The 25514-nt window shown below is 39.2% G+C and overlaps 1 protein-coding gene across 3 annotated transcripts in view; it reads right to left on the bottom strand.

Annotated features, from left to right (window-relative positions):
- The window catches only part of PTPRG (protein tyrosine phosphatase receptor type G), a 685327-nt gene that overhangs the window by 14671 nt on the left and 645142 nt on the right, over positions 1 to 25514 (bottom strand). For all 3 annotated transcript variants that reach the window (XM_033132046.1, XM_033132048.1, XM_033132047.1), the window contains 12 exons: positions 23150 to 23246; positions 14481 to 14563; positions 14159 to 14293; positions 13034 to 13168; positions 10881 to 11053; positions 9250 to 9385; positions 8510 to 8656; positions 6465 to 6558; positions 5505 to 5581; positions 4893 to 5021; positions 1501 to 1647; positions 356 to 498 (listed from right to left, as the gene is read on the bottom strand). In XM_033132046.1, the coding sequence (XP_032987937.1) occupies positions 356 to 498; positions 1501 to 1647; positions 4893 to 5021; positions 5505 to 5581; positions 6465 to 6558; positions 8510 to 8656; positions 9250 to 9385; positions 10881 to 11053; positions 13034 to 13168; positions 14159 to 14293; positions 14481 to 14563; positions 23150 to 23246 (1496 nt within the window). The remainder of the gene's footprint in view (positions 1 to 355; positions 499 to 1500; positions 1648 to 4892; positions 5022 to 5504; positions 5582 to 6464; positions 6559 to 8509; positions 8657 to 9249; positions 9386 to 10880; positions 11054 to 13033; positions 13169 to 14158; positions 14294 to 14480; positions 14564 to 23149; positions 23247 to 25514) is intronic.

Here is a 25514-nt window from a genome sequence, read left to right as displayed (position 1 = left end):
TAATAAATGTTTGCTAAAAGTCAGTGCAGGAATGTTAAAATAAATGTAACTATTTAATGAATGTAAATAATGTAACTGTTTGACTATGTTGTTGAAACCTCAGAAAGCACGTAACTCTACTGCTGTAGGCTGAGATGCAGTGCTTCCACCTTTCTAGAACATACCCTCTAGGAGAACCTGAAGACTTGGAAGGTTTGACAAATTAAAATGCAAAGAGAACCAGATCACCTTGCGCAGGTACACATGAGAAGTAAGGTGGGAGTTAAGGTTTGAAAATCCATCTTCTCTTTCTACTACTAGAGCAATGCAACAACAACAAAAATGTATGCTTTAAAATTATAAAACAGATCCATACTCATCATGAACAATGGTGGGGCCATCCCTGGTTAAGGCCTCTTCCTTGATGACGTTGATAAGTTCAAAGGTACTGCTTATGGGGGCATCTGGGTTAGGCCATTTGGGGCACTGGAAGTGCCGAACTTCTAGGACGTAGTCATCCTACAACCAATACAACATGCATTTATTTCATTCTCTCTACAATCGAACCACTAGAACTTGCTCCTGAGAAAGCACGTATCACAGCTGACTGAAGAATGCCAGATTAACTGACGTGGACCTGGTAAGAAGAAAACTCGAGGGAGGTCTGCCTGCTATTAAAAAATGAGCAGGTCACGATAGTGAAATATTAGAGTAGGCTTACAGAATCCTACTGTCTTTAGGCTAAAATTTCAAGTGACAATTCTTCTTATCTTTAAAAATCAAAGGAAAAAAGAAAGGGATTAGGAGATCATCATTTAAATTACTAATATAAGACAGCTTCTCTCTTCCCTGCCCCCTAAGAAGGCAGTTATTACACATCACAACATGTGTAACAAAAAGTCTTATCATCATCGCCATAACACATTGCAAGGTTTACATTTCTGATGGCAAAGACAATATTGAGCTCCAGTATACTGTTTTGTTTTTTTAATTTTATTTTTTAAATGTATTGGGGTGACAATTGTTAGTAAAATTACATAGATTTCAGGTGTGCAATTCTGTATCACATCATCCATAAATCACACTGTGTGTTCACCACCCAGAGTCAGCTCCCCTTCCATCACCATACATTTGATCCCCCTCACCCTCATCCCCCATCCCCCAACCCCCTTAACCTCTGGTAACCACCAAATTATGTTCCCCAGATTAATTTTCAAACCCGTGGCCATCCTGTGGTCACCGACTGAGGGGATTGGAGGGCAGTATACTGTTTTTATAATTAGGTCAACAGAGCTATTTGGATGTGTGCTCAGTCAGAGGACCTAGTTACACTTCACCTATCCAGCTGGGAAAGCAAATATTTGAAGGAAGAAGAAAAAAAAGGGGAAGTGTATATATTTAAGATTAAGCCATACTCCAATGCCTGGGCAGCCTCGGGGGTGGTAAATTACTTCAGTATTCCTTAGAAGGATGACCCAGGCCCAAGAAAGGCTGTTACTAAGGAACTGAGGTTTAGGTTACCTGTGTAGCTTCAAGGATGAAGTCATGGATAATAATTTGTTCTTCATTAGACAGGCACAGCCTGTCTTTGCTGATGAGCGTGACGGTGAAGGCCTCGCAGTTCATGGATTCTTCTCTACTTGGCCAGTACACAAACTCGTCCTCTGCCTGTGGGAACAACAACAACAAAACGTCCTCTGCAGTGCTGCCAGACATCGGTTTGTGAATCTTCTTGCAAAATGATTCATTATGTTTGCCGTATCTCTCATGTCATCTTTGAAATTTGGTTCATAGAATTATATCCCCGTCTAATTGTTCTGAAGTCAATGGTGATTGTATCCTATTTTAAAACGTATGTGATAGTAACTATTTTCTAGCACTTCTCACCTGTCAGGGTAACAATCAAAATGCATCTGTAGGGAATGCACTACCCCCAGTTGAGAAGTGCTTTGCAATATAATTGTCATAATGAAAAAGGAGCCGGGATTTAGGTCAATTAATTGTAACCTATTATTCACAATTGCTTAAGCAACTAAGACATGCAAATTGTTATTTCCTATGGATTATGTTAGTAACAGTTCTACAGGGGATTAGCATTCCGCAAAGGACTTTCATAAACATTATGTAATTTTTACAATATACTAGTGAGGTAAGGGATTTTTATCATGTGCCTTTACAGATGAGGACTCCAAGGTTCAAAGAAGTCCATATGTTGTCTAAATTCACACTACTAATAAATGGTAAGGGATAGAACCTTTTTGGAAATAGATTGTATGTACACTCAGAAGCATGTTGGCTGGTAAGTACCAGGTGTTCTTTAAAAGTTAGTATGTTCACGTTAGGTTTCAAAAGGGAATAACATAGAAAGTCTTTCAACCTTGAATGAGGGAAGCTTTCAAATGTTCATCTATTTTAAAAGTAAATATTCAGGCTTGGCACTTGTATTCTATTCCTGAAAATTACAGAGGCTCCAAAAAAGTTAATTGTTGCGTAGGTTGGAGGAAAACAGTGATTTTGACAATAAGCTCCCTTCCCCCTTTTCTAATCAGTTCAAACAGCAAACTGTAGTCTGCATATAATATATAGATTTCTATGGGCATTTTCCTGAAAATACTAGATACGACTAGTGAAGTCAGAAATAACTCTGAATAGTGTTCAAAACAAAGGTCTTGTTTACTCTTACATTGTTGCATCAGAAATGAGCCAACAGTCCAATAAGACTTATCACCCTTTCAAGTTTCAATACAGGTTATTGCCAAGTACATTTTTATTTTTAAAGCTCAGCATAAAGGGAAACAGATTAGCAATTGGATTTAGTCTATACAAAAGAAGTCTGTAAGTGTCATGTGTTTTAATACATTTTATCCAAGATGAAATGGAATTAGGGCCCTTTTAACAGATACTAAAAACAGAAGGTATGATGGGTAAAACCTCTAAATTTAACCAATATATTCAGATTAAGCATAGGATTTAGGATTGGATGTGATCCTGAATAAATTAATCTATCCTAGCCTTGAATACCACATCTGAAAGGTGGGAATAATAAAACTACCTACCTCAAAGACCTTTTATCATGCTAACATGGATAGTAAATGATAGTGACTGGTCTAAAGACTGCCAAAGGGATTTTAGTTATGATAGAAGAAAAGCAGAGAAAAAACTTTCGGACAGAAATAATAAACTAGGGGATAATAGATCATCTTGAAAGACTGAGAAAAATAATTGCTACTTCTTAATTCAGTAGGCATCTGGTCTCGCGGTTATTTTGCTTACAAATATATTTATGTAGGTCAAAGATGCTTCGGCATCTGTAACGAACGGTGCTTTCTGAGGTAGGTACCGGGACTCTGGGCTAGTCACAGAATTGTGGTCTTGTAAAGTTACAGTATTAAGTAGCAATAAAGCAAACATAGGAATCCAGAGACATTATCTTTAGGAAAACTGCAATAAATCTGCCTTTGGACCCTGGAGCTGAGAATGCAGACATGCATGACTCCAGACTGGCCTCCTTAGGCCTCAGAGACGCTGATACTACCCGTTCCAAGGCAGTTCCTGTACCCACACTGTTTGCAGAACACCTATCCACTTATTTCCTTCAGTCTCCCCGTAGCCTCCCCATGCAAATGCGCTTGTGGGTAGATGCTTTTGGTGACTGCCCTCTGTTAAGTGACAATAAGAAAATACTGATTCATCCAACAAATGAACGAACGTTTTAACAACCCTAAATGCCTCCAATTTCCACATGCCAAACAGAATAGACCCCTACTGCCAGCTAATTTGAAAATTTACACTCCAGTTTTTAGCTTCAGATTCTCAACTTTGTTGCCATTCTATCATACAGAAGCAGCCTTGGTATTCTGAAGCTGGAGCAAAATGCGACAAAGTGAAGAAGTTCCTACTGACTGGCACACAGTCAAATGCATGTCATCCAAACTAGGGGTTCAATCACAGGCTGTTCTTTCTTGATTAAAAAACTCACTGATCTGACACTCATGGAGGCAGATCCTCATTGTTTTTTGTTTTTGTTTTTACTTCATGGGCTTACATGTCTTTACAGTAACTTTCGAACCCAACTAATTCAAACTTAGAGATCTAAACACGAACATTTAAGCTCATTTTTATAAACGTGCTGACCCTTCTCCTATAGAGTTTAGAGATCTCCATAGGGAAGGACTCAAGTTCTTAAAAAACACCTTTAAGCTGGAACTAAATAGCTTTTCCTCATCTCCTTCCTGTAACGGAGCTGGCTTACCTATGGCATGGAGGTAAAGGACTGATACGTTCTTATTACTTTTGATACAATTTAGGGGGTGAGGGTGGGAAACACTTTTATGATGAGGGTGGGACATACACTAGAGCAAAAAATGATTAAAAGCAATAGCTCTGGCGACGGTGACTCGGGTTCCAATCCTGACTCCAATTATTTGTGTATGCTCTTGGGCAAGTTCTTTCCCTCAGTTTTCTCAGCTATTAGATGACAATAGTATCGTGTTATACGATTGTAGAGGGGACTGAATGAGTTAGTTACTACATGTAGAGTCCTAAGCACAGTTACATACTCCAGTGTTAGCTGCTATGATTTGTATTTTTCAAAAGTGACATAGCAACGAGGAGGTCAGGTTAAGGTCACATATTAATGAGGTTAGTTAAAAGGGACTTTTCAAAACCGTTGATCACACTGCCATGTACAGTACAATTGAGGAGAGATAACTGGCATTAGAGAATCAAGTACTAGAACTGATAGGGATGGTAACTGTGAGACTACAGAAGGAATCTGTCCAGACTTAAAGAGGAGAGGTCGAAATTCCCTCCCGAACATACACAGACACTATCGCCCTGTGGCAAGGTAGCAAAGTAATTTATGCTCACGGCCCCACAGGCTCATTAATATAGAGCAGATGTGCTTTACTTACCAAGCTCTGGTTGTCTGGCAGCATGACAATGATCTGTGCATTATGATCCCAAATCATCCGCCAGAAATCTTTCGTAGTATGTGGCAGAGGATGCTGGGTTATAATAAATTCATTGCTCCTATAATAGCCCTTCAGTGAGGGAGACGACAAATCAGTGAGTGTGAGTGTTTTATTCTAACTTTGCAGTAGTAAAATAGACTCATGAATTAAGACAGCATTGTTTTGACGGTACTAAAATAATTGAAAAAGGCAGTCAGTGCATTTGGCTAATTTTTAGATGTACGTCTGCTAACAAGTGTAGACAATTTTCTCTCTACATGCAATTCACTTCCAGTTACCCCTGCTGTTTTTACTTAACAGTAATTTCAACATTTATTCAAAGATTAGCTGGGTGAAATTAACAATAAAATGAATTCCTTAACAAGCATTTTTCTACTCCCCACTGTTTTAGATGTCTTTTGTTAGCAATTTCAAGATACAGAAATCTCTATAATTTTGATATTACACATGGAGAAATTATTTGAAAAGTGAAATCAGTCACATAAGTGGTGTCTGCTCTTTAGCACCTTGCAGTTTAATTGACTTTATTTATAATTAACTGTTGACTCTCACCATGATATACGAAGCATTAATGTAATCTGTTCCTTTCATTCCAGGCAATGGGGCAAGACCCACCCGAGCACGCTCAGCTATCAAATGGAGAAAAACAAAAACACCACATTGCCTTATTATACACACAGAACCAACGACACTTTCTCAGATACACTTGGCGAGTAATATACCCCCCTGGTTCTCCTTTCTTTTAAGACTTCCCTATATTTTTAACCAAGCTCAAGTGTTATCGGCTAAGGCAGAATGAAATTGTGCCACACATTTCCAGAAGGACATAGGCATTACAGGAATAAAATTTTACTGTGGGAGAGGTTTTCACAGCAGATCACTAATACCCTGTGCAGAGGCGACAGAGGGTTTCAGACACCATTTTTCTCTGGTTTGCTATTCCTACAATTGTACCAGTGTATTTTACTTGGCTCTTCTGCCATCCCTTTATCCATATCTTTCTCCCCACAAAGGGCTTACAAGGCAGTGGCATTTCCAGTAGGGACTCTCTCCAGTGCTCGTGCTTGTGTAAGGAGCACACAGCATCCCCTGCGGGGTCCCGAGTTAGTTACACAAAGGTCACCACCTATCGATAGTGCTTCGATCTCAATAGCCACGATACTTTAGTGGCGTAGTTCTCCGTGTACAGGACAACGCAGGACTCGAAGTTTTAAAGGAGTGTTAATGCCACAGTGGTAACACTTTCCTTTTTTAAATTAAGACAAGGTAGAAGTAACGTAATTGGTGAATTTTGAGGTGAACTGAACTGAAGCTAGGTTTCATGTCACACAGATGCAGAGACTTGCTGGCACTGGCAGCCAGCCCTCCCAGCGTCATCAAACTGCCTCAGTTGTCCTGCACATGACCTTTCCCCTTGGTAGTAGCTGCCTCTTTCTTTACATAATGTATAAATATCCAATGGCAAAAAATACTGGCACACTCAACCAAGTAAAACTGATTTTGAGATCTTACATGGCACGACTGAAGAGTTTCTGTTCTTTTCTTTGTTACACTCTTTCTGAGCACTAAAGCATTCCACATATTTTGCATTACATTGTGTAACCAGCTGCAAGGAAAGCAACATTTTAGTTTTCATTCAAAGGTATAGTTGTAGACATGTTCACTAACATAACTATGATAATCATTTCACAATACATACAGATGACAAATCATTACTTTGTATACCTTGAACTTACACAATGTTACGTATCAATTATATATCAATAAAGGTGGAAGAACAACAAAACAAACAAACAAAAGGTTATAACTGATAGCATTTGACGATCTGGCAAAAAATACCAGTAATCAGATTACTGAGGAACAAAAACATTTTTAAATCCCAAAGAACACTTTTGGTGTTTCACTAGTGGTACTTCTCTCAATGATCTTGGTTGTTTGTATGCTTGTCGTATTTCTGCTATCAGGTATTAGGCTTCTTGATGACAGGTACTACGAAAGTAATAGATATTTATTTACTCAGTGTGGATTTTTCTGTGGATGTCATTGCTTCTGTAAATTTTGTTTGCGTAATTCCTCATAGGCCCATGAGCTCAGGTGGGTCTACACTAGAAAAGACTGCTTCACGGGAATAAGAGCCAATCACATTTCTTAAGGATGAAGAAGTTCTCAGTAAATTTCTTAGAAGTGACATTGTTCTAAGCCTGTTATAAATAGCCCAGTAGTTTGCTTATTCTTTCATTGATATAAATTGAAGCATTTTGTCCATATTTTGGTGCATCATAGAGTTTACGGGAACCGTCTCCCCCAAATGCTTTAGTGCTACTGTCAAGGGCCTGGGATGCAGTTTTCAAGTTTCTGATTCTTGTTTCTTTCCTTCTACTTAAGTTCTAAAGTGGTTAGTGTCTGTAAAAGAAGCAATTACCTGATTCCCAATGGAATAAACTGATTTCTTTGATGAATTTTTGTTTTTTTAAAGGATGTGTGAACATATATTGCAGAGACGATAAAGAAAGGCAGAATTTAAGAGACGTTGGTACTTAAGAATTCATTTGAAACATTTAAAAGGAGACACTATGTCCCCACTATGAATTGCCTCAAATGACTTTTAGAAAAGTAGTTGGGAGGTTATAAAAGGAGAGCTAGAAATTTGAAACTGTTATGACTGAACTCTCAGTGAAATTAAATCTATGTTTCATTTCATATCACTTATTTGCTTGGCAGTCTCATTTGTTCAGCTGAGATTTAAATGAAGGTTTCAAAGTCTATGAGAAAGTTTTACCATGAAAACTAAAACTGTACAGATTCATCTCCTTCTTTCCATCTTGACACAAAATGAGAAGTTACATATAGAACAATGTGCAAAAAAACACAGAATTTAAAAGACTGAGAGAAGAATAGGAAAGCACTTAGTGATTGGAGAGACAGACAGTTGAAAGTTATCATAAATCCTTTGAGATAATTCAGCTTTTCTGATCTTAATTACTTTAATAGTCCTGATAGTCTCTCTTTTCACCTTTACTTGAAGTCAGTGCCATATAAACCTTAGCTGCCTTTCAACACGTGCATGTCCCGGTCAAAGTAAAGGAACAACCATTTAGGGAAAGTTAACTTTTCTCTAATATTCTTTAGTAACTCTTTTCTACTAGTTTCTAAATTTTCTGCTAGGATAGTCTTTCAAATAGCTTTATTTTTAAGACAGTATGTCAACAATAACCGTTCTTATTAAGGGTAAGGTAGATTAGCTCAGGAAAAATGCCGGGGCGAGTTTTTGTACTGAAACGACTGATTCAAAGCTTATGCCATTGCGGTCAGGGGCTGAGGTTTATGTTCAGATAAAGTCGTAGAAAGTCGAACTGCTCACAAGAGCAGTTCTACTTGGATTCCAACAGTGCATACATAGATGGAACTTTATTTTCCTTTGTGTCACGTGAGGAGTACAAATATTAATCCATTTCAGTCTATACATTCACACACACACAAAAATGACACCCCCCCCCCACTCAAGCCATTTCTTTACTTCTTGCTATTTCACCAAAGAAATGTACGTGCAGGCCTACCTTGAATTGTTTTTCCAGTCGTGTCTTTCCTCCTACTCCTGGTATGAGGATGCTGTTGACATAGCTATGCAGTTGATGTGAAGACACTTCAGTCTCCTTCCCAAGAATGGCTTCCAGCAAGGCATCATGGATGAAGATGTATTGCTCCTAGAAAGGTCCAACGCACGGCGGTCACTGGGGGAAGCTGCGAAGGGGCAGTCACCTCTGTCCTATTCACAGAACCTACCTTTGATAAGCTCTTCCCCTAACAGGCACCACCCAGTGAATCCTTAAGCATTTGCATGTGGTTTGCCCCAATACTTACTTGCTTACCCACCATTACTTGTTTTGGGGTAGAGACTATGTTTAGTTCTGTATTCCATACCATGCCTAACACTGCAGGTTCAATGCAGCACACAATGGAGAAATGTGTGTTCAGTGAAGGCCGTTAGAGTAACTCTCACATGTATTTCTCAGGTCAAACGACACGTTTAACTCTTCATAGCATTGAACACAGCCCTACATACAACCGTATTTGCTACAAAAGTGCTCATGTAGTTGTTGAGAAATCCAAATTTAAGATCCACACACAAATGGAAAACGATGAACCAAAGGATAGTATCACGGCCAGGCTATCTTCTAATACAAACCTGTAAATTCCTTTAAGCTCTAAGAGAATGAATCTGTCTCCTCAATATCGTTCCACTTTCAATTCAAGATTGTGCTAGAGTCTCGTGAGAGCACTGGCAGCTACTCCTTACCTCAGTCTGGACGAGGTAGTTACGCTGTGTCCTGATATGCTTCAGGAATCCCAGGACATTAACTGTGCTTTTGTCTTTGATCTGTTGCAGCATGCTGTCTATTACAATGTAGGTGCCTGTCCTGCCCACACCAGCGCTGGAAGACACGAGGACACTCAACTAGTACCTTCTGCTTTATCCCATTGTGAACGCGGATTGGAAAGATTATAATCTGAATCTCTAAAGAGCATAGAAATAGCCCTGTTGTTTCAATAGGTTATTAGTGCATTTCCCATCTTATCCGTCTTGATGGGGATCAAAGACTACCTTTTTATCATAAGAGCTGCAGAAAAAGGTTACACACTTGCTTTCTCAGCTTCCCTTGCAGCTCAAGCAAAGGACGCAACTCAGGGATGCAAGGGACTGCTAGGTGTCTTTCTTGGCAGCAGCCATCTCTACCCAAGGACCACATCTGGTGAGGCAAATGTGTAGGGAGATTTCACACGTTGTTTGGGCATGCCCCTCGTTCTCCACCTCTCCCTGCGATTCTGGGAGTGTCCATTAGCCTTTCAGGAAACTGCCATTCTGCCCAAGTCCTCCAGCCTGCTCAGTATTAGAAAGTTCCTATTTAAAGGGGCACTTTCTTTTAGTAATCCAGGTACAGAATAAGAATACCACATCTGGAAAATATGGCCTCTTATTCACATTTTTGCTATTAAACGAAAATACTCAGGAAGATCTACTTCTGTCGTACGGAATAGGAAGCTTCTTTAGGCAGAATCCTCCACGTCTTCACCTCACACAACTCAGTTGATACCTAAGCTCTTGGATACACATTTATGTCTATTTTAGTGATTCCTAAATGGGTTGGCAAAAATGTAGAGTTCATATGAGATTTGAAACAAAAGATGGTTCCGATTTCTGGAAAGGACCTTGCAGTAGTATAAGAACACCCTAAAGAAGTGCGCAGAACAGGCTGTGTAGCTATGCAACATAAATCACAGACTAAACAATACTCATCTGAATACCAAAATGAAAAAAAAAAAGCTAAAAATGCAATTACAGATGCAACACAATGAAAGCATTTTTAAATAACCAGCTAAGGTTGTTTTAGGTAGACGGAAAATAGGCTTTATAGAAGGCTTTCCCAGTGCTTTTTAAAAGGTATTTTATATAGCATGTATAAACTAAAAAACTGAAAAGAAAGTCCTTTCATACATTTTATAATTATTATTTAGAGGAACCCTACAGAAAAGCTGTATACAAAAACTCAAAATCTCTAGTGTGGAAAGCTCTCAACTTGTGTTTAAGGTCAGGTTTTTATATATTAGGAGCAGCCTACAAGTCCCCTACAAACAATGGGGGTTTTATTAATAATAAGATGATGTTATAAAAACTAGAGATTCATTGCCAAAGATTAGCTTTTGTTGTAACCCCAGAAGCAGCAGATGACTTCTTCATGTCATAGGAATACAGTTACTTTACATAATCCTAACAGGTCTTATTGGTCCCAGTTTTCAGTGGAAGACTCGGTCTTTAAATCAAACAAGACAGTGGCAGGGCCGCAGCGGGCCAGGCTTCCAGGCCCACTTCCACGGCTCCGCCCACTTGCGGTGCCGAATCCAGGCAGAAGGGCAAGACGCCAGCCCTACCTGCAGTGCACCACCACAGGGCCCATCTCCGGCGTGCGTGCTGCTGAGGATCTCCTCACGAAAGTCAGGACCGGGAGGGCGTACTCGGGAACTCCCATGTCGGGCCACTGTGTGTAGTGATACTGGATCACCACCCTTTCGTTCTGACGCCCTTTGGGATTTCCCTTCTGACCCTGTGAGAAAGGTGAGAAAAAGACGTCTTGAAGCTGAGTGTGGGCATTCTGGATGAAAATAACGTAAGCATGTTAAGGAAACACAACCTCTGATCTCATTTGCCCTAATTACCATTCCTGGGCCACGTGATTTCCTCTTTGTGGCCATCTCATGCCATAAATGGAGACATTTCCTGGCTGGATGGGAAGTATCAGACATCTTTTAGAAGAGAAAATGGTTTAAGACTGTACCAAGAATGAATGCTTAAGATCAGTCTTTTGGATTTGGAACCATCTAGAGCACTTTAGAATTTCCTGACTTCTTGCCCTAGCTCCAAAGGCCCTACTGCTTTGCTCTCATCCACCAGTGGGCCATGACTCCCTGCTTGTCTCACTGTCCAGGCTGGACCGTCAGGAGCCCAATTGCTGGCGGCCGCTGTGCAGGCCCCGGAAGTGTGGGGAACGTCCTAAGTGACTAACGAGTCTCAATTTCTAGAGTCAAAGGCAGATAAATTTATCTGTCACCTTCATAAATGAATTTTTCAGAGTGGTTTTCCTTTAAGTGGCTGAACTTTTTACATTTGAAATACTCTGAATGAAAAATTTCTCAATAGATTACTTGCCGTGATATGTCTTTCCTTATTACCAATAACTCTAAAACTAAAAACAATTTTTGATGACTCAGGGTCATGAATAAATCAACACTGAAGCTTGTACAGTGTTTGGCCTGGTGCTACAAAGGCCCTGGATGGCTTTGATTTCTTAATTCTTCTGTTAACTCTCATTTTCCTGTTTCGTACTTTCAGTTATTATTTTCGTACTTTCAGTTATTTTATCCTCTCGTCAGTGTGCAAATACGTTAAGTTCCTATTTGACGTCTTCCCCTGACACAAGCTATTTCTAAAATGAGAGTCCGTGGGCCATGTTTAAGTATGTGAAAGATTTCCCTAAGTAATGGGTTTTTTACATATAAACTGGTTATTGCTTAGCTTGAGCCACCTAACAGTTCTATTATAGAGAACACAGATAACTAAAGGGCTACTGATTCTCATATACTTCTGCTTTTCTCAGAAAAAAACTATACATAGAAAGGACTCTTAACCTTGGACCAGAGATGGGCTTCAGAGTCACTGAAATAGTACATAATAATTTGAGTAAATGTGAATTCTTCTGGGGCAGGAAGGGTACAGTTTTACCACATTCTCAAAGATGTCCAAGACTCAGAAAAAAATTAAGACCCAGTGCTACAAACAACTGCCATCATTCCCAAGTCTCTGTAGAGTAACTACATTTTCTTCATGATCATCTCGAGTTTGCAGCACTGCCATAATGACATGTAAGTCTTTATAGAACAATGGAGTTTGAACAAGAGAAACTGAGGTAACTTGAAAGCAGTATTTCCACCAGGTGTGATTCTCAGGATGTTAACAGTTCTATAGAAAGGGGTTTTGTTCCTAAGTCACATTAGGAAACACCAGGTAAAACAAAGTTAAATAGATTTCTTAACTCTAACACTCTGGTCACCTGTGTTCATTGTACACTTCTAAGGGCGGGGACATATGTTACACAGCATTCATTTTCCATACCTCATTAAGTACCAAAATCTGATTTTGCAAGCATTTTCCATTCCTTAGAACACACTTTGTGAAACAATGCTTTAAAGTTCTCAGAAAATTGGAATTAAAAAGCTAAATCAACAGATGCTGCCATATTTCCATATTTACTGGTTATCAAAACCTAAGAGGACCTTTTTTTTAAAAAATATGAAGCCTTCTTCATGAAGAGATTAAAGAACTCAATCAGGCCAGTTAAATTCTATTATGTGCTTTGCCAATATCTTTCACACAATACATTGATGTCAATCAAAAGAGTTGTGAAAAAATGCTTTAAGATACTTTTTTAAAAGCAAGTTGGTTCTGAGAATTGGCCTTGGTTGTACAGTAATTTTCATACAAGTTTTAAAAAGAGAGGCTTTGGCAGCCCACCCAATTCCTTTCGTACCTTTTTCACTTTTGTATTTCTGACTGAAAAACGACGAACAGTATAGCAGGCGTGTACTTTTGTGCTCTTCAGCGTGACTATAATGTTTCCATACTCCTCACTATTCTCTGTGGGCCAGTACTGATCACATTTTCGCTGCAAAAAGAAAAACGTTGTAAATTGCAACTGCCGTAATCGTACTGTTGATAATGTAATTTCAAATGGCAGAGTTAAAACACAGGTAATATCACCATGTAGTTGACAGAAAAAGGAACACAGGGGCTGAACTTCTAACAGGGAGGCATTACCTCTGAAGAGGTTAATCTTGGGACAAGTTTGGCCAAGATCATTTAAGAAACAGGCCTACTATTCATGATCATCTTTCAACACATGATACACTTTAGAGAGGGCCTAAGAGAGAAACCTGTATGCTTGACCTATAAGAAATGTGGGTAGGACATGTTATAAAGGGAGTTGAGGTGAGGCTGGACCACATTGGGTTACCAGTAACAGAATATTCGTGTTGCAGCTTGGGGCACTGAGGCAAAGAGGGACTCCATAGTCAAAGTGAAGCTGTAGTGATTCTGAGTACTAAACCTGGAACTCAGCCCTTATTCCAGCCTAAATTAGCACCATGTATTAAAAGTTCATTTTCTAACAAAGTCTAAAATATTATTTTTAAAAAAGTTTCTCTTAATGATGGTCAAGGTGTTTAAAGTCCACTTAATTCCCCCAGTCTGAACTGTTAGTAGTTCTCTGACTAAACTCTATTTCTTCCAACTTCCCTGCTTTTGCTCTATCACCACACATGGAATGCCCTTCCTTCTCTTTTCAGCCTCCTCTTAACATCGTTCAAATCTCACCTCATATAGTTTCTTTACAAAATATCTGTACTAGAAGATACATTCATCCATTTTTCCAGCATTCACATAATACTTTATTCATCTCTATTATCACATTTAATCCACTCTTGTAAGTGGGTAGCTCTCTTTCCCCCTAGACCACAAGCAAGGTAAGGGCAGAGAGGACACTTTTCATTTCTGTAACACTTTATACCTGGTCAAGTTCCTACCTATAACAGGTACTCCATAAATATTTTTTTGAACAAGGATACACGATTAACATATTAAGCCAAAAGGTGCTTACTCTTCCTTTTTCCACAAGATTCGTAATCATGATAATGATTCCAGTGTTTTGTTCCCAAATCATCCTCCAGAAATCTTCAAATGTAGACTTTAAAGGTCCCTGGGTGGCAATGTAGGCTTTTGCTTTGTTGTAACCCTTCAAAGGCGACACAGCACAAAGTACGATGAAAGCAGTATCACAGACCAGTTAATAATTCAAGTGCCATCCATATTGAATAGGCCGTGTTTTTAGTGTAAGCTCTGTGCATCATTAAAACACATTCAACAGTCTCTGAGGCACTCTTCAATTATCGAACAGGTTTATAAAAACATTTTTGACTTACATCGACATAGTTTGCATTAATGTAGTCGCTGTGCTTAGAGTCTTTTCCTGGTAAAGGTCTTAACTTCACTCTACTGTGATCATCTACAGAGGATAAGGGAAAAAAAAACAAAGAATAACCATAATGTATAATTCAAAAACTAGCCGCATTCTGAAGCACAAAATGAAGCAAACAGGTAATGTGGCATCTCCCAGAAGCCCCCTGAGAAATCTTTTGGCAGAACAACTACTAAAAATTAAAAGATACAGCATTCAAACCAACTGCACAAATATAGGGACACTTCTGCCTCATGCTCTGACCTGTGAGTGCCCAAAAAATGCATGCTCGGGTCATTATTAGTTCATGCAAAGTGCACCCCTCAAAATGTCCTTGTCCTATGTTTTAAAACCAATTTACAAGGCCTTTGATTACCCACACCCCCATTCCCTCCCCATTAATACAAACATAAAGCATGATTATTATATCAAGTTGACAACTTCTATTTTCAGAAGATTCCATTGCTCAATTCAGTGGGATTCCCCACGACTCCAACAGAACCTAATTGAGGGAACTAAAACTGCTTCTAAGAGTAGTGTCATTGCAGGAATCTGAGTCAATGATCAGGTTTTAGGATCCACTTAACTTTAACTTATAAACCAAAGGGATGTGATGCTATGTGCCTCTGACTGCCCAACTGACTGAGCTTGTAACTTTAGGATAACAAATTAAATAAAAGGAAGCTGCGATCATAATTTTATTTTTCCTTACCTAGAAACGGGCAAAAGCCAATTTACATTTGTTTATACTCATGATCATGACAGGCTAGTTCAGAGGATTTCAGGTCAAGATGGCAAAGTAGGTAAAGGCTGGGCTTGCCTCCTCTCATGACCACACGAAAGTACAACTAAACGACAAAACTTTGAGAATCGTCCAAAGCCTAGCTGAACCAAAGACCTACCACTAAGGACATAAAGAAGAAGCCACTTGAAGACTCTAGGAGGGGCAGAGAGGTAGAATGGGCTGATCCCACACCCGTGTGTAACTGTTAAAAATCGGGAGGGATATCTGGCTGTCGAGGTTCCCCCCAGAGGAGTGAGGGGACCCAGCACCATACCAGGCTCTCCAGTCCAGGGTTCCAGTGTCCAGGAGAGAAGTCCCCATACTTCTGGCTGTGAAAACCAGCAGAGATTGTGACTGAGATAGAGGGCAGTTGGAATCCCAGGCACCCCTCTTAAAGGGACAGTGCACAGACTTATTCACTGACAGACTCACTTGCTGCTGGGGCAGCGGCTCAAAAGACGCCAGGGACATAAATGGAGGAACTGAATTGTAGGGCTTCAGAACAAGGGCTGGAGAGGCAGCTTTCTGCCAGAGAGAAGTGCTGCAGAAGCCACTGTTCCTTTGTTGATCCCTACCCCCTGCTGGCATGCAGACACAGGTGGCTGCCATATGTAAGTCTCCATCAACCTGGCTAACAACGTTCATCAACCCCTCCCTGGTGACTCCCTGAGACCCTATCCTCTTAACTAATTTTAGGGCCCACCCAAGCTGCTTCCAGTGGCTTTTCCACACAAATGGCCTGCCTTGACTTGCTGCAGACTTTCCTAAAAATCTCTCAAAGGCTCACAAACCCCAAACAAGTAGCATCTGGCTTTGGCATGCCTCGTACCAATTGCTGAGCAGGCCCAAGCCCAGCACTAGTGACAGCCGACCTCGGTTTGCAGCTTGGCCTCATGAGGTACCTCCAAGTCCAGCGTGGGTGGCAGCCATTTGCAGATTGCTCTGTGGTTCATGCCAGGTGGCCCTGGGAGGGGCACAGGTTTCAACTGAACTTGCCCTGTGGTGGGACCCCTCTCAGGGGGTTCCAGGGCTGGCATGGCCAGTGGCCAGCTTCAGACCAAGCAGGAGCATCACCTGGCCACCTCCAGGAATGACACACCCAAAGGGCACAATGACACACCCTGGGCAGGCACCAGAGCCCTCCTAAAGCGAATCCTGCTCCGTACAGTCAGCCTCTGCACCACAGCTCCTCCACTATAGCTATGGCCAGTCCTCACAACCAATCAGCCTGAGGGTCAGTCTCTCCCACAGATGTACAAATAGCATCCAAGGCTCAACTAAAACAGGAGGGCATACATAACCCACACAAGGGACACATCTGGAGCACCCGACAGAGGTGACGAGGGAGACTGTGCCACTGGGCCCCACAGGGCACTTACTATGTAAGGCCACTCTACTAAGACCGGGAGACACAGCAGCCCTACCTAATACATAGTAATCAACACAGGGAGGCAGCCAAAATGGGGAGACAAAGAAACATGTCCCAAATAAAAGAACAGAACAAAGCTCCAGAAAAAGAACTAAACAAAATGGAGACAAGCAATCTTCCAGATACAGAGTTCAAGACACTGGTTATAAGGATGCTTAGTAATCTCAGGGAGAACTTCAACAAAAAGATAGGAAACATAAAAATGGAGATAGAAAACATAAAAAATAACCAGTCAGAAATAAAGTCTACAATAACTAAAATGAAGAATAACATTAGAGGGAATCAACAGATTAGATGAAGCAGAGGACTGAAAAAGTGATTTGGAAGAGAAGGTAACAGAAAACACCCAATCAGAACAGCAAAAAGACAAAAAGAATCCAAAAAAAAAAAAATGAGGATTTTGTAAGGACCCTCCAGAACAACATCAAGCGTATTAATATTTGCATCATAGGGAACTAGAAAGAGAAGAGAGAGACCGAGGAATTGAAAACCTATTTGAAGAAATAATGACAGAAAACTTCCCTAACCTAGTGACGGAAATAGACATATAAGTCCAGGAAGTGTAGAGAGCCCCAAAGAAGATGAACCCAAAGAGGCCCTCACCAAGACACATCATTCTTAAAATTTCAAAGGGTAATGAGAGAATCCTAAAAGCAGCAAGAGAAAAGCAGGTAGTTACCTACAAGGGAGCTTCCATAAGACTGTCAGTGGATTTCTCAACAGAAACTTTGCAGGCCAGAAGGGATTGGCACAAAATATTCAAAGTGATGAAAAATCATGGACCTATAAGCAAGATTACTCTACCCAGCAAAGCTATCACTTAAAATCGAAGGACAGATAAAGAACTTCCCAGACAAGAAAAAGCTAAAGGAGCTCATCACCACCAAGCCAGTATTAAGTTCTAAAGTGATTTCTTTAACAAGTGGGGAAACAAACAAAAAATAAAGAATATCAGCAATAAAATGGCAATAACTGTGTCTCTGTCAATAATCACTTTAAATGTTAAATGCATTAAATGCTGCAATCAAAAGATATAGGGTGGCAGAATCAATAACAAGACCCTTACAAGAGACCTACTTCAGATGGAAAGACACACACAGACTGAAAGTAAGGGGATGGAAAACGATATTTCATACAAATGGAAACAAAAATAAAACCTGGGGTAGCAATACTTACAGCAGACCAAACAGAATGTAAAACAAAGGCTATAACAAGAGACAAAGAAGGACCCAGTAATCCCACTTCAGGGTTTTTATCCAAAGAAACCCGAAATACTATTTCAAAGGGACATATATATCCATTATGTTCCATTGCAGCACTGTTTATAATGGCCAAGATACAGAGGCAACCTGGGTGTTCATCAATGGATGAATGCATAAAGAAGAGGTGGTACATAGTATATCCAATGGAATATAACTCAGTCAAAAAAAGAATGAAATCTTGCCATCTGTAACAACATGGATGGACTTACAGTAAGTTAGACAGAAAAAGACAACTGCCATATGATTTCACTTATATGTGGAAACTAGAACAAAATAGACAAACAAAACAGAAACAATCTCACATACATTTTGATGGTTACGAGATGGGAGGAGGGTTGGGGGTAAGTGGAAAAGCGGAAAGGATTAAGAAGTACAAATTTGTAGTTACAAAATAGTCATGGGGATATAAAGTATAGCATAAGGAATATAGTCAATAATACTGCAATAAGTGTATATGGTTTCAGGTGGGTACTAGATTTATTGAGGTGATCACTTAGTAAGTTATATAAATGTCTAATATAATATAATACTATGTTGTACACCTGAAACTAATATAATATTGTAATCAACTGTAACTGAAAAATAAAAAATTATCAAAAAAAAGGCTAGTTCAAAAAGAAGTCCAATAAATCGATTAGCCTATACATGAATGACAGTATATCAAGTACTTTTTGATATACTCTTTACATTCTTGGAACTGTGAATTGTTTTTGTAGTTCTGACAAACTCTCAGACTACAGCTGATATGAACAGGGATGCCCCAAATGAAAAATTTCTCCTAAGGCATCTGGAAACAAACTGCTCTGCCTTAGCAGCATTATACTGTATATTATTATTGCTCAGACTGACAAGTAAAAACACATATTCTTCAAGTGGCAAAATTCATATTTAATTAATGAGGTAGTAGAATGGTTAAATAGATCAATATAGGAGGTGGCGTGGTGGCATCCACATGTACCTTGAAAGCTGTGATGGCTCTGTAAGAGAAGGCTTTTCCTACATTGTTTTTCTGGCATATTCATGGACTAATTTTACTTGTCCCATGACATTTCCATGCTACTCTTTGCATTAATATAGGGGTAGACCAAGGTGACAGCTGATATGCCCAGAATCTGACCAAGTGGCCAAGAGAACACCAAAACCCAACTCTGAACTTATGAAAATAAAACCACATGGAATTCCAATTTATGAAAGTAAAACGAGAAATGCACTTGTAAAAGAATAACCACACCTGACTGGAGATGGTGGTTTTCCAGCAGAATACCATGACACTTGGTCGCGTCACAGAGAAGAAGTTGCTTTGATTTCCCTCCCTCTTCTTAGCCAAGGCAGTGGAGTCACTAGAAGTAAAGGTTGCTATGGTGGAGAGAATGATGCGTGTGGATACATTCAAGGCACATATGTGTACATAGCCCTGCCTGATGTACATGGATAGAAACGAGTTCTATAGATGCACAAGTCCTCACAAGCTCAGCAACGTGAGCCTTGACTGCATTGGACAACAAATACTGCCAGAGTCAATTCATTCAAAGACTTGGAGAGAAAAGAAAAATTTGATTCTTCTTACTTGTTCTGTCTTTTACCTCCTCATTTTCTTAGACAACTGAAAGAAATAAATACTCTTCTTTAAAAATGACTTGCGATTCTTCTAAAACTTTATTTACGAGAAGAAGTAAAACTATATTCTTGGATGACACGCTCTTGTATTTAGAAATCTTAAGGAATCCACAAAATATAACTATTAGAACTAATCAATGAGTTCAGCCAAGGTTGTAAGACACAAGGTCAATATATAAAAATCAACTGTATTTCTACACATTAGCAATAAACAATCTGAACACAGAATTAGACAATTCCATTTACAACAGCATTTAAAAGAATGAAACACTTAGAAATAAATTTAACAAAAGTGCAGTGCTTATAAAATGCAGACTATGAAACATTGTTGGAAGAAATAAAATATGACCTAAATAAATGGAAAGAAATCCCATCTTCATGAGTTGGAGGACTTAATATTGTTAAGATAGCAATGCTCCCCAAAGTAATGTACACATTTGATGCAATCTGTATCAAAATCCCAACAACATTTTTTTTAGAAATAAGTTGATATTAAAATTCATATGGAAACACAAGGGACCCAGACTACTCAAAAGAATTTTGAAAAAGAAGAAAGTTTGAGGACTCATGGTTCCAATTTCAAAACTTATTACAAACCTATCATCGATAATCAAGACAGTGCAGTATTGACATAAGGATACACATTAATGGAACAGAATTGAGAGTTCAAAAGTAAACCCTTACATTCATGGTGAGTTGATTTTCAATAATTCGATGGGGGAAAGAAGAATCTTTTTAACAGATGGTGCTCGGACAACTGGATATCAACATGCAAAGAATGAAGTTGACCCCTACCTCACACCATTTACAAAAATTAACTCAAAATGGATCAAAGACCTAAATATAAAAGCTAAAACCATGAAACTCTTTGACAAAAACATAGGTGTAAATATCCATGATCTTGGATTAGACAATGGTTTCTAAGATATGACACCAAAAGCACAGGCAATGACAGAAAAAAATAGATAAACTGGATTTTACCAAAATTTAAAAAATACGTGCTTCAAAGGACACCATCAAGAAAATGAAAAGACAATGCACAGAATTAGAGACAATATTTGCAAACTATCTATCTGATAAGGGATTTGTATCCAGAATGTATAAAGAACTTTACAACTAAAAAAAAGACAAGTAATCCAATTAAAAAATGGGCAAAGACATAAAGCAGAATGAAACCTTACCATTTGCAACAATATGGATGGACCTAGAGAACATTATGCTAAGTGAAATAAATCAGACAGAGAAAGACAAATACCATATGATCTCACTTATATGTGGAATCTAAAGAAAAGAATAAATGAACGAACTAATCAGAAACAATTTCAGAGACATAGAGAAAAAACTGAGGGTTGCTAGAAGGGGGGAGGTGGGGATAAGGGGGAAGGAGAAGGGATGAGAAAGCACAATCGGTAACCACAAGATGGCCACGGGGTTTTGAAAATTAATCTGGGGAATGTAATCAATAATGTTGTAAAGATTTTGTAGGGTATCCGATGGACACTTGTCTCATTAGGGAGACCACCTCAGGGATGATGTAGATGCCGGATCACTGCACTGTACACCTGAAGTTGAACAATAATGAATGTCAACTATAATTTTATATATATATATATATAATGTTATATATATATATACATATATACATGTATATATATGTATATATATATATGGTTGCAAGAAGTGGAGTGGCAGCATTAGGAATAGAGACAGTGGAAAAGTAATGGCTGTGTGCGATGTCAGAGGGGTAGTGGATGGGGGAGGGGGGCTGTCACTGTGTGAAGGATATGAATGATAAACGTCGTAACTATTATATTGTTTTGTGCATCTGAAACTAATAAAAAAAAATAACGTCTTCAGAAAAGAAAAAATGGGCAAAGAATCCAAATAGAGATTTTTTCCAAAGAAGATACACAAATAGCCAATAAGCACAGGAAAAGATGCACAGCATCACTCATCACTAGGGAAATGCAAATGAACACCACAGTGAGATACCACTTCCCAGCCGTTAGGATGGCTCTTACCAAAATAAAATAAATGAATAAATAAAGTGACACGTGGTGATGAGGACGTGGAGACACTGGAGCCCTTATATACTGCTGGTGGGAAAGGAAAATGGTGCAGCAGCCACTTTGGAAAACAGTTTGGCAGTTCTTTGAAATGTTAAACATAAACTTACCATATGACCTAGCTACTCCATTTTTAAGTATAAAGCCAAGAGAATTCAAAATATATGTCTACACAAAACCATGTACACAAATGTTCTTAGGGGCATTATTCATAATAATAAAAAATCTGAAACAACTCAACTGTCCATCAAATGACACGAGTAAACAAAATGTGGTATATCCACACCATGGAGTATTATTCAGCCATAAAAAGGAATTAAATACTGACACAAGCTATAACATGGATAAATCTTGAAAACATCATACTAAGTAGAAGAAGTCAGCCACAAAAAGCCACATATTGTATGATTCCATTTACATAAAATGTCAGAATAGGCACATTACAGAACGCAGATAAGTGGTTTCTAGGGACTGTGGAAAGGGAGGGATTGGGAGTGACTGCTAATGGATAAAGGGGTTTATTGTTGGGGTGGTGAGAATGTTTTAAAATTAGTGGTGACAGTTACACAAAAAAATCTGTGACTATACTAAAAAAAAATCACTGAAATTTACTTTAAATTTAAGTCAACTTTAAATGAGTGAATTTTATATGGGACGTGAATTATTACCTCGCTGCAGTGTTAAAAACTATCTACAGTAGTGTTCAAAGTTAAATGGTGCAATTTAAATGCACCGTTATATAAAATTCTATGTAGTGTATTCCTTAATACCGTGAATGTTAACCGTAAACATTTGCGCTCCTGCCCTTAATGTCAAAGAACAACATTATCTGCCAGTGACCCAAGCCCCAGTGTCTAGGAAAAGTGGCATTCAGGCCACAGAAGTAGCCGGTGCTCTGAGGGATTCCTTGAGACGCCGTTAGAATCTATTTGAGTCCTGAACCTCCTGGATGCCCTTGACCCTGGAAATATGTGGGATAGAACGAAACACTGGGGGCCACAGGGACTCGAGGTTCGTAACTGAAGGTACAGACCAATTCCCTAGTCTTAGAAAGGTGCGTTTGAAATCCAACTTACTTGATTCAATTCTCAGAATTTCTACTATGTGTATTAAAAGACTTAGCTGTCATTGGTTAAAAGCCATGTCGATATAACCACATGACATTAAAATTTTGGTTCCCAGCACTGGATATAGAATCACTTCACATGAAAACCATGAAGCTCAGGACACTTTCTTTCAATCATCTTCTTCTTAAGCTTAATGAAAGAGATCTGACAGCTTCATGAAAGACTAAGGGGGCAGAAAATGCCCCCACTTCTTCCTATACACTGTTCTTCAACGGGCTAATGGGAGGTTAACTTGCAAGTGTAGTCCTCTCTCGGCATCCTGATTCTGACTGCTTGGCTTTCGGCTTATACCCAGCGTGAAGATTTCATTTCCTCGTAGTTGAAGAGCGTTTCCAAGTTCAGTACTCACATGCTAAAATATTGATGTATCTGTTTTTGTGCTTGTTGTCTGGATGATTGGAACGTTCTGCAGTGATGTTCATATCAGCCGTACAGCGCTGGACTTCCTAGTGAAGAAAGCAGCAAGATTTCAAAGACTTTAGACACACTTTAAACGTTGAACAACAAGGTTGCAGAAAGAGAGTAACTGTTTACACCCAAAAGCATAATTTACTCCTCCCAAGCCACTGCCAGTGTTATTTCCCCAAACTCAACTTCAGAAATAATTACTACTGACATATTCGTAACAAACCTGTGAAGGATGTGAACAAGATTAAAAGATTTCATTCTTTACTAATTCATCAATCACCCACTTTATTACAGATTCTGACGTAGGCATGGGAATTACAAAACAATATCGCTTTTGGGATATGTCAGAGTCTGACGCGTGAGAAAAACATGCAAAGAGATAATGCAAGTCAAATGTGATTAACAGAAAAGAGGCTTGAAGAAACTAAGAGGGGAGCATGGAGGAAGATGGGAGACAGGAGATAATTTCTGAGTCCTAAAGGATGAGCAAGAATTTTCCAGTCAGATGTATCATCTCCACCATGATTTGCAGTATGTTTACAGGTCATAGAGACTCATTTTATAACTGTCAGACTGCAAATTGACTATAAAGACTCAGTCCTGAAATGACACTAACATACAGCCCACTCAGTTGTCATATCTGGCTCAAATATATGTCTCTGATGAATTATCTGGGAACTAAAATTTTATTTAAATTACCCTTCTTTAGAAAAACAGCAGTGGAAGAAGCAACTCTCTTTGCCATGGACAGAAACATCATCCATTAGCCTAAAACAAGGTTGCTGAAAAGTCAATTTTTTTCTCCCCTGTGTGCTTCAAACCCAAGAAAGTACGGGAGCTAACTAATAAGGCAAGTCATTAGCAGTGCACAGCTGCCGCAAAGAGCAGGAGCAAAGTGACACAAAATTATCAGGAGAAATGTTTTACATGTAGCAGATGTAACAGAGTTTAGGAGCATGCAGACTTTTTCTCACAAAGGAGCCACATGGCAATTACGGATGTTTCCTACAGTATTTACATTAGGCATAATGAAAACAAGGAACTGGCTGTCTTTTTTATGCACAGACTACTTCTCGGTGAGGAGGAACTCACTTCTCTCCACGGAGGAACTCACTTTTCTCAAAGAACTTAAGGTATAAAAACATGGGGGCCACTATTAATCCAAGACACCACATGTACGGACTCCTTTTTCTTGGTTGCTGTATATTGAATTTTTCATAACTGTAGCCCTTCCCAGTTGTCCATTGGAAAAAGAAAACAAAAAGCCCCACACGTATTAATGCAACACAGCTCTCTGGGGAAAGCGTGCATCATGACAACTCGTACTTTTTTCTTATTCTTACTAAATGTGATAAAGTCTGGTATTTTCTATTCTACAATGGTTTATAACCCATGGTTTGGCAAATGCTGGTTTCAAGGGGCCTAAGGCTGCCTATGGCTCTTTTCTCTGAAATAAGATAAAGTGTTTGGCATAAAGTAATGAGTCTGGTATCTTCACATCTACAAGAACACAGCGACGCGAGCCATGTCCAGTGTACCTGGGGAGCTGGCCTCTGAGAATTGCCTTGAAAGCCTGAGCTATACTCAGGGGCAGAAATCCTTTGGAAATAGATTTGTATTCTGGAAGACACTAATTCAGTCTATACACAGACCCCTGAAATAAGCTGACTTCCTTTTGTTTCTGCATTTTGAAGGTCAAACTTCTGGCGTGTACCTCTTCAGGGTTGCCTTGCTGAGATATCTTCTGCTGAGAGATTTTAGCTTTTAGTGCTTTTGTTCGAGATTCGCTTTGTTTGTTGATATTTTTCCCCATTGTGTAAATCTGACCACCCTAGCTATGAACTGAGGTTGAGCCTCTATTATGATATAATGCAATTGACCAAGACTGCTTGGGAGCAGCTGTCTGCACTGTTTAAAGCAGTCATTCAATATGGCCAATCAAACTCTTTGTTATCTCAAACCCTTGGTCTGATCCGTTGCCTCTATTTCACTTTTCCAATTATGTGAATGACAGAAAACAAAGAATAGTCATAAATAATGTTAAATCTGATTTTATTAGAACCCAAGGGGTTTGCCTAAGGCTTTCTGATTTTGTCTTGATGATAATGCCATCTGTAATTCCTTGCAGTACCACTTGGCTCATTTAGATGCTGATAATATCATCTGATCCTGGAGTGGCTTTTCTCCATCAGAACTGGCATTTCAAAGTAAATGTGATTTTAATTGGTGTTAAAATCCTTTGAAGTGACACTGGCCGATGGAGTGTGTACAGGAAAGTTACCTAATTCAGCACTGACAAACAGTTT

This window comes from Rhinolophus ferrumequinum, chromosome 17 (genome assembly GCF_004115265.2).
Source record: "Rhinolophus ferrumequinum isolate MPI-CBG mRhiFer1 chromosome 17, mRhiFer1_v1.p, whole genome shotgun sequence".
Classification (NCBI taxonomy): domain Eukaryota; kingdom Metazoa; phylum Chordata; class Mammalia; order Chiroptera; family Rhinolophidae; genus Rhinolophus; species Rhinolophus ferrumequinum.
The sequence above is the reverse complement of the archived record's forward strand: the minus strand, read 5'-3'. Positions and strand labels throughout refer to the sequence as shown.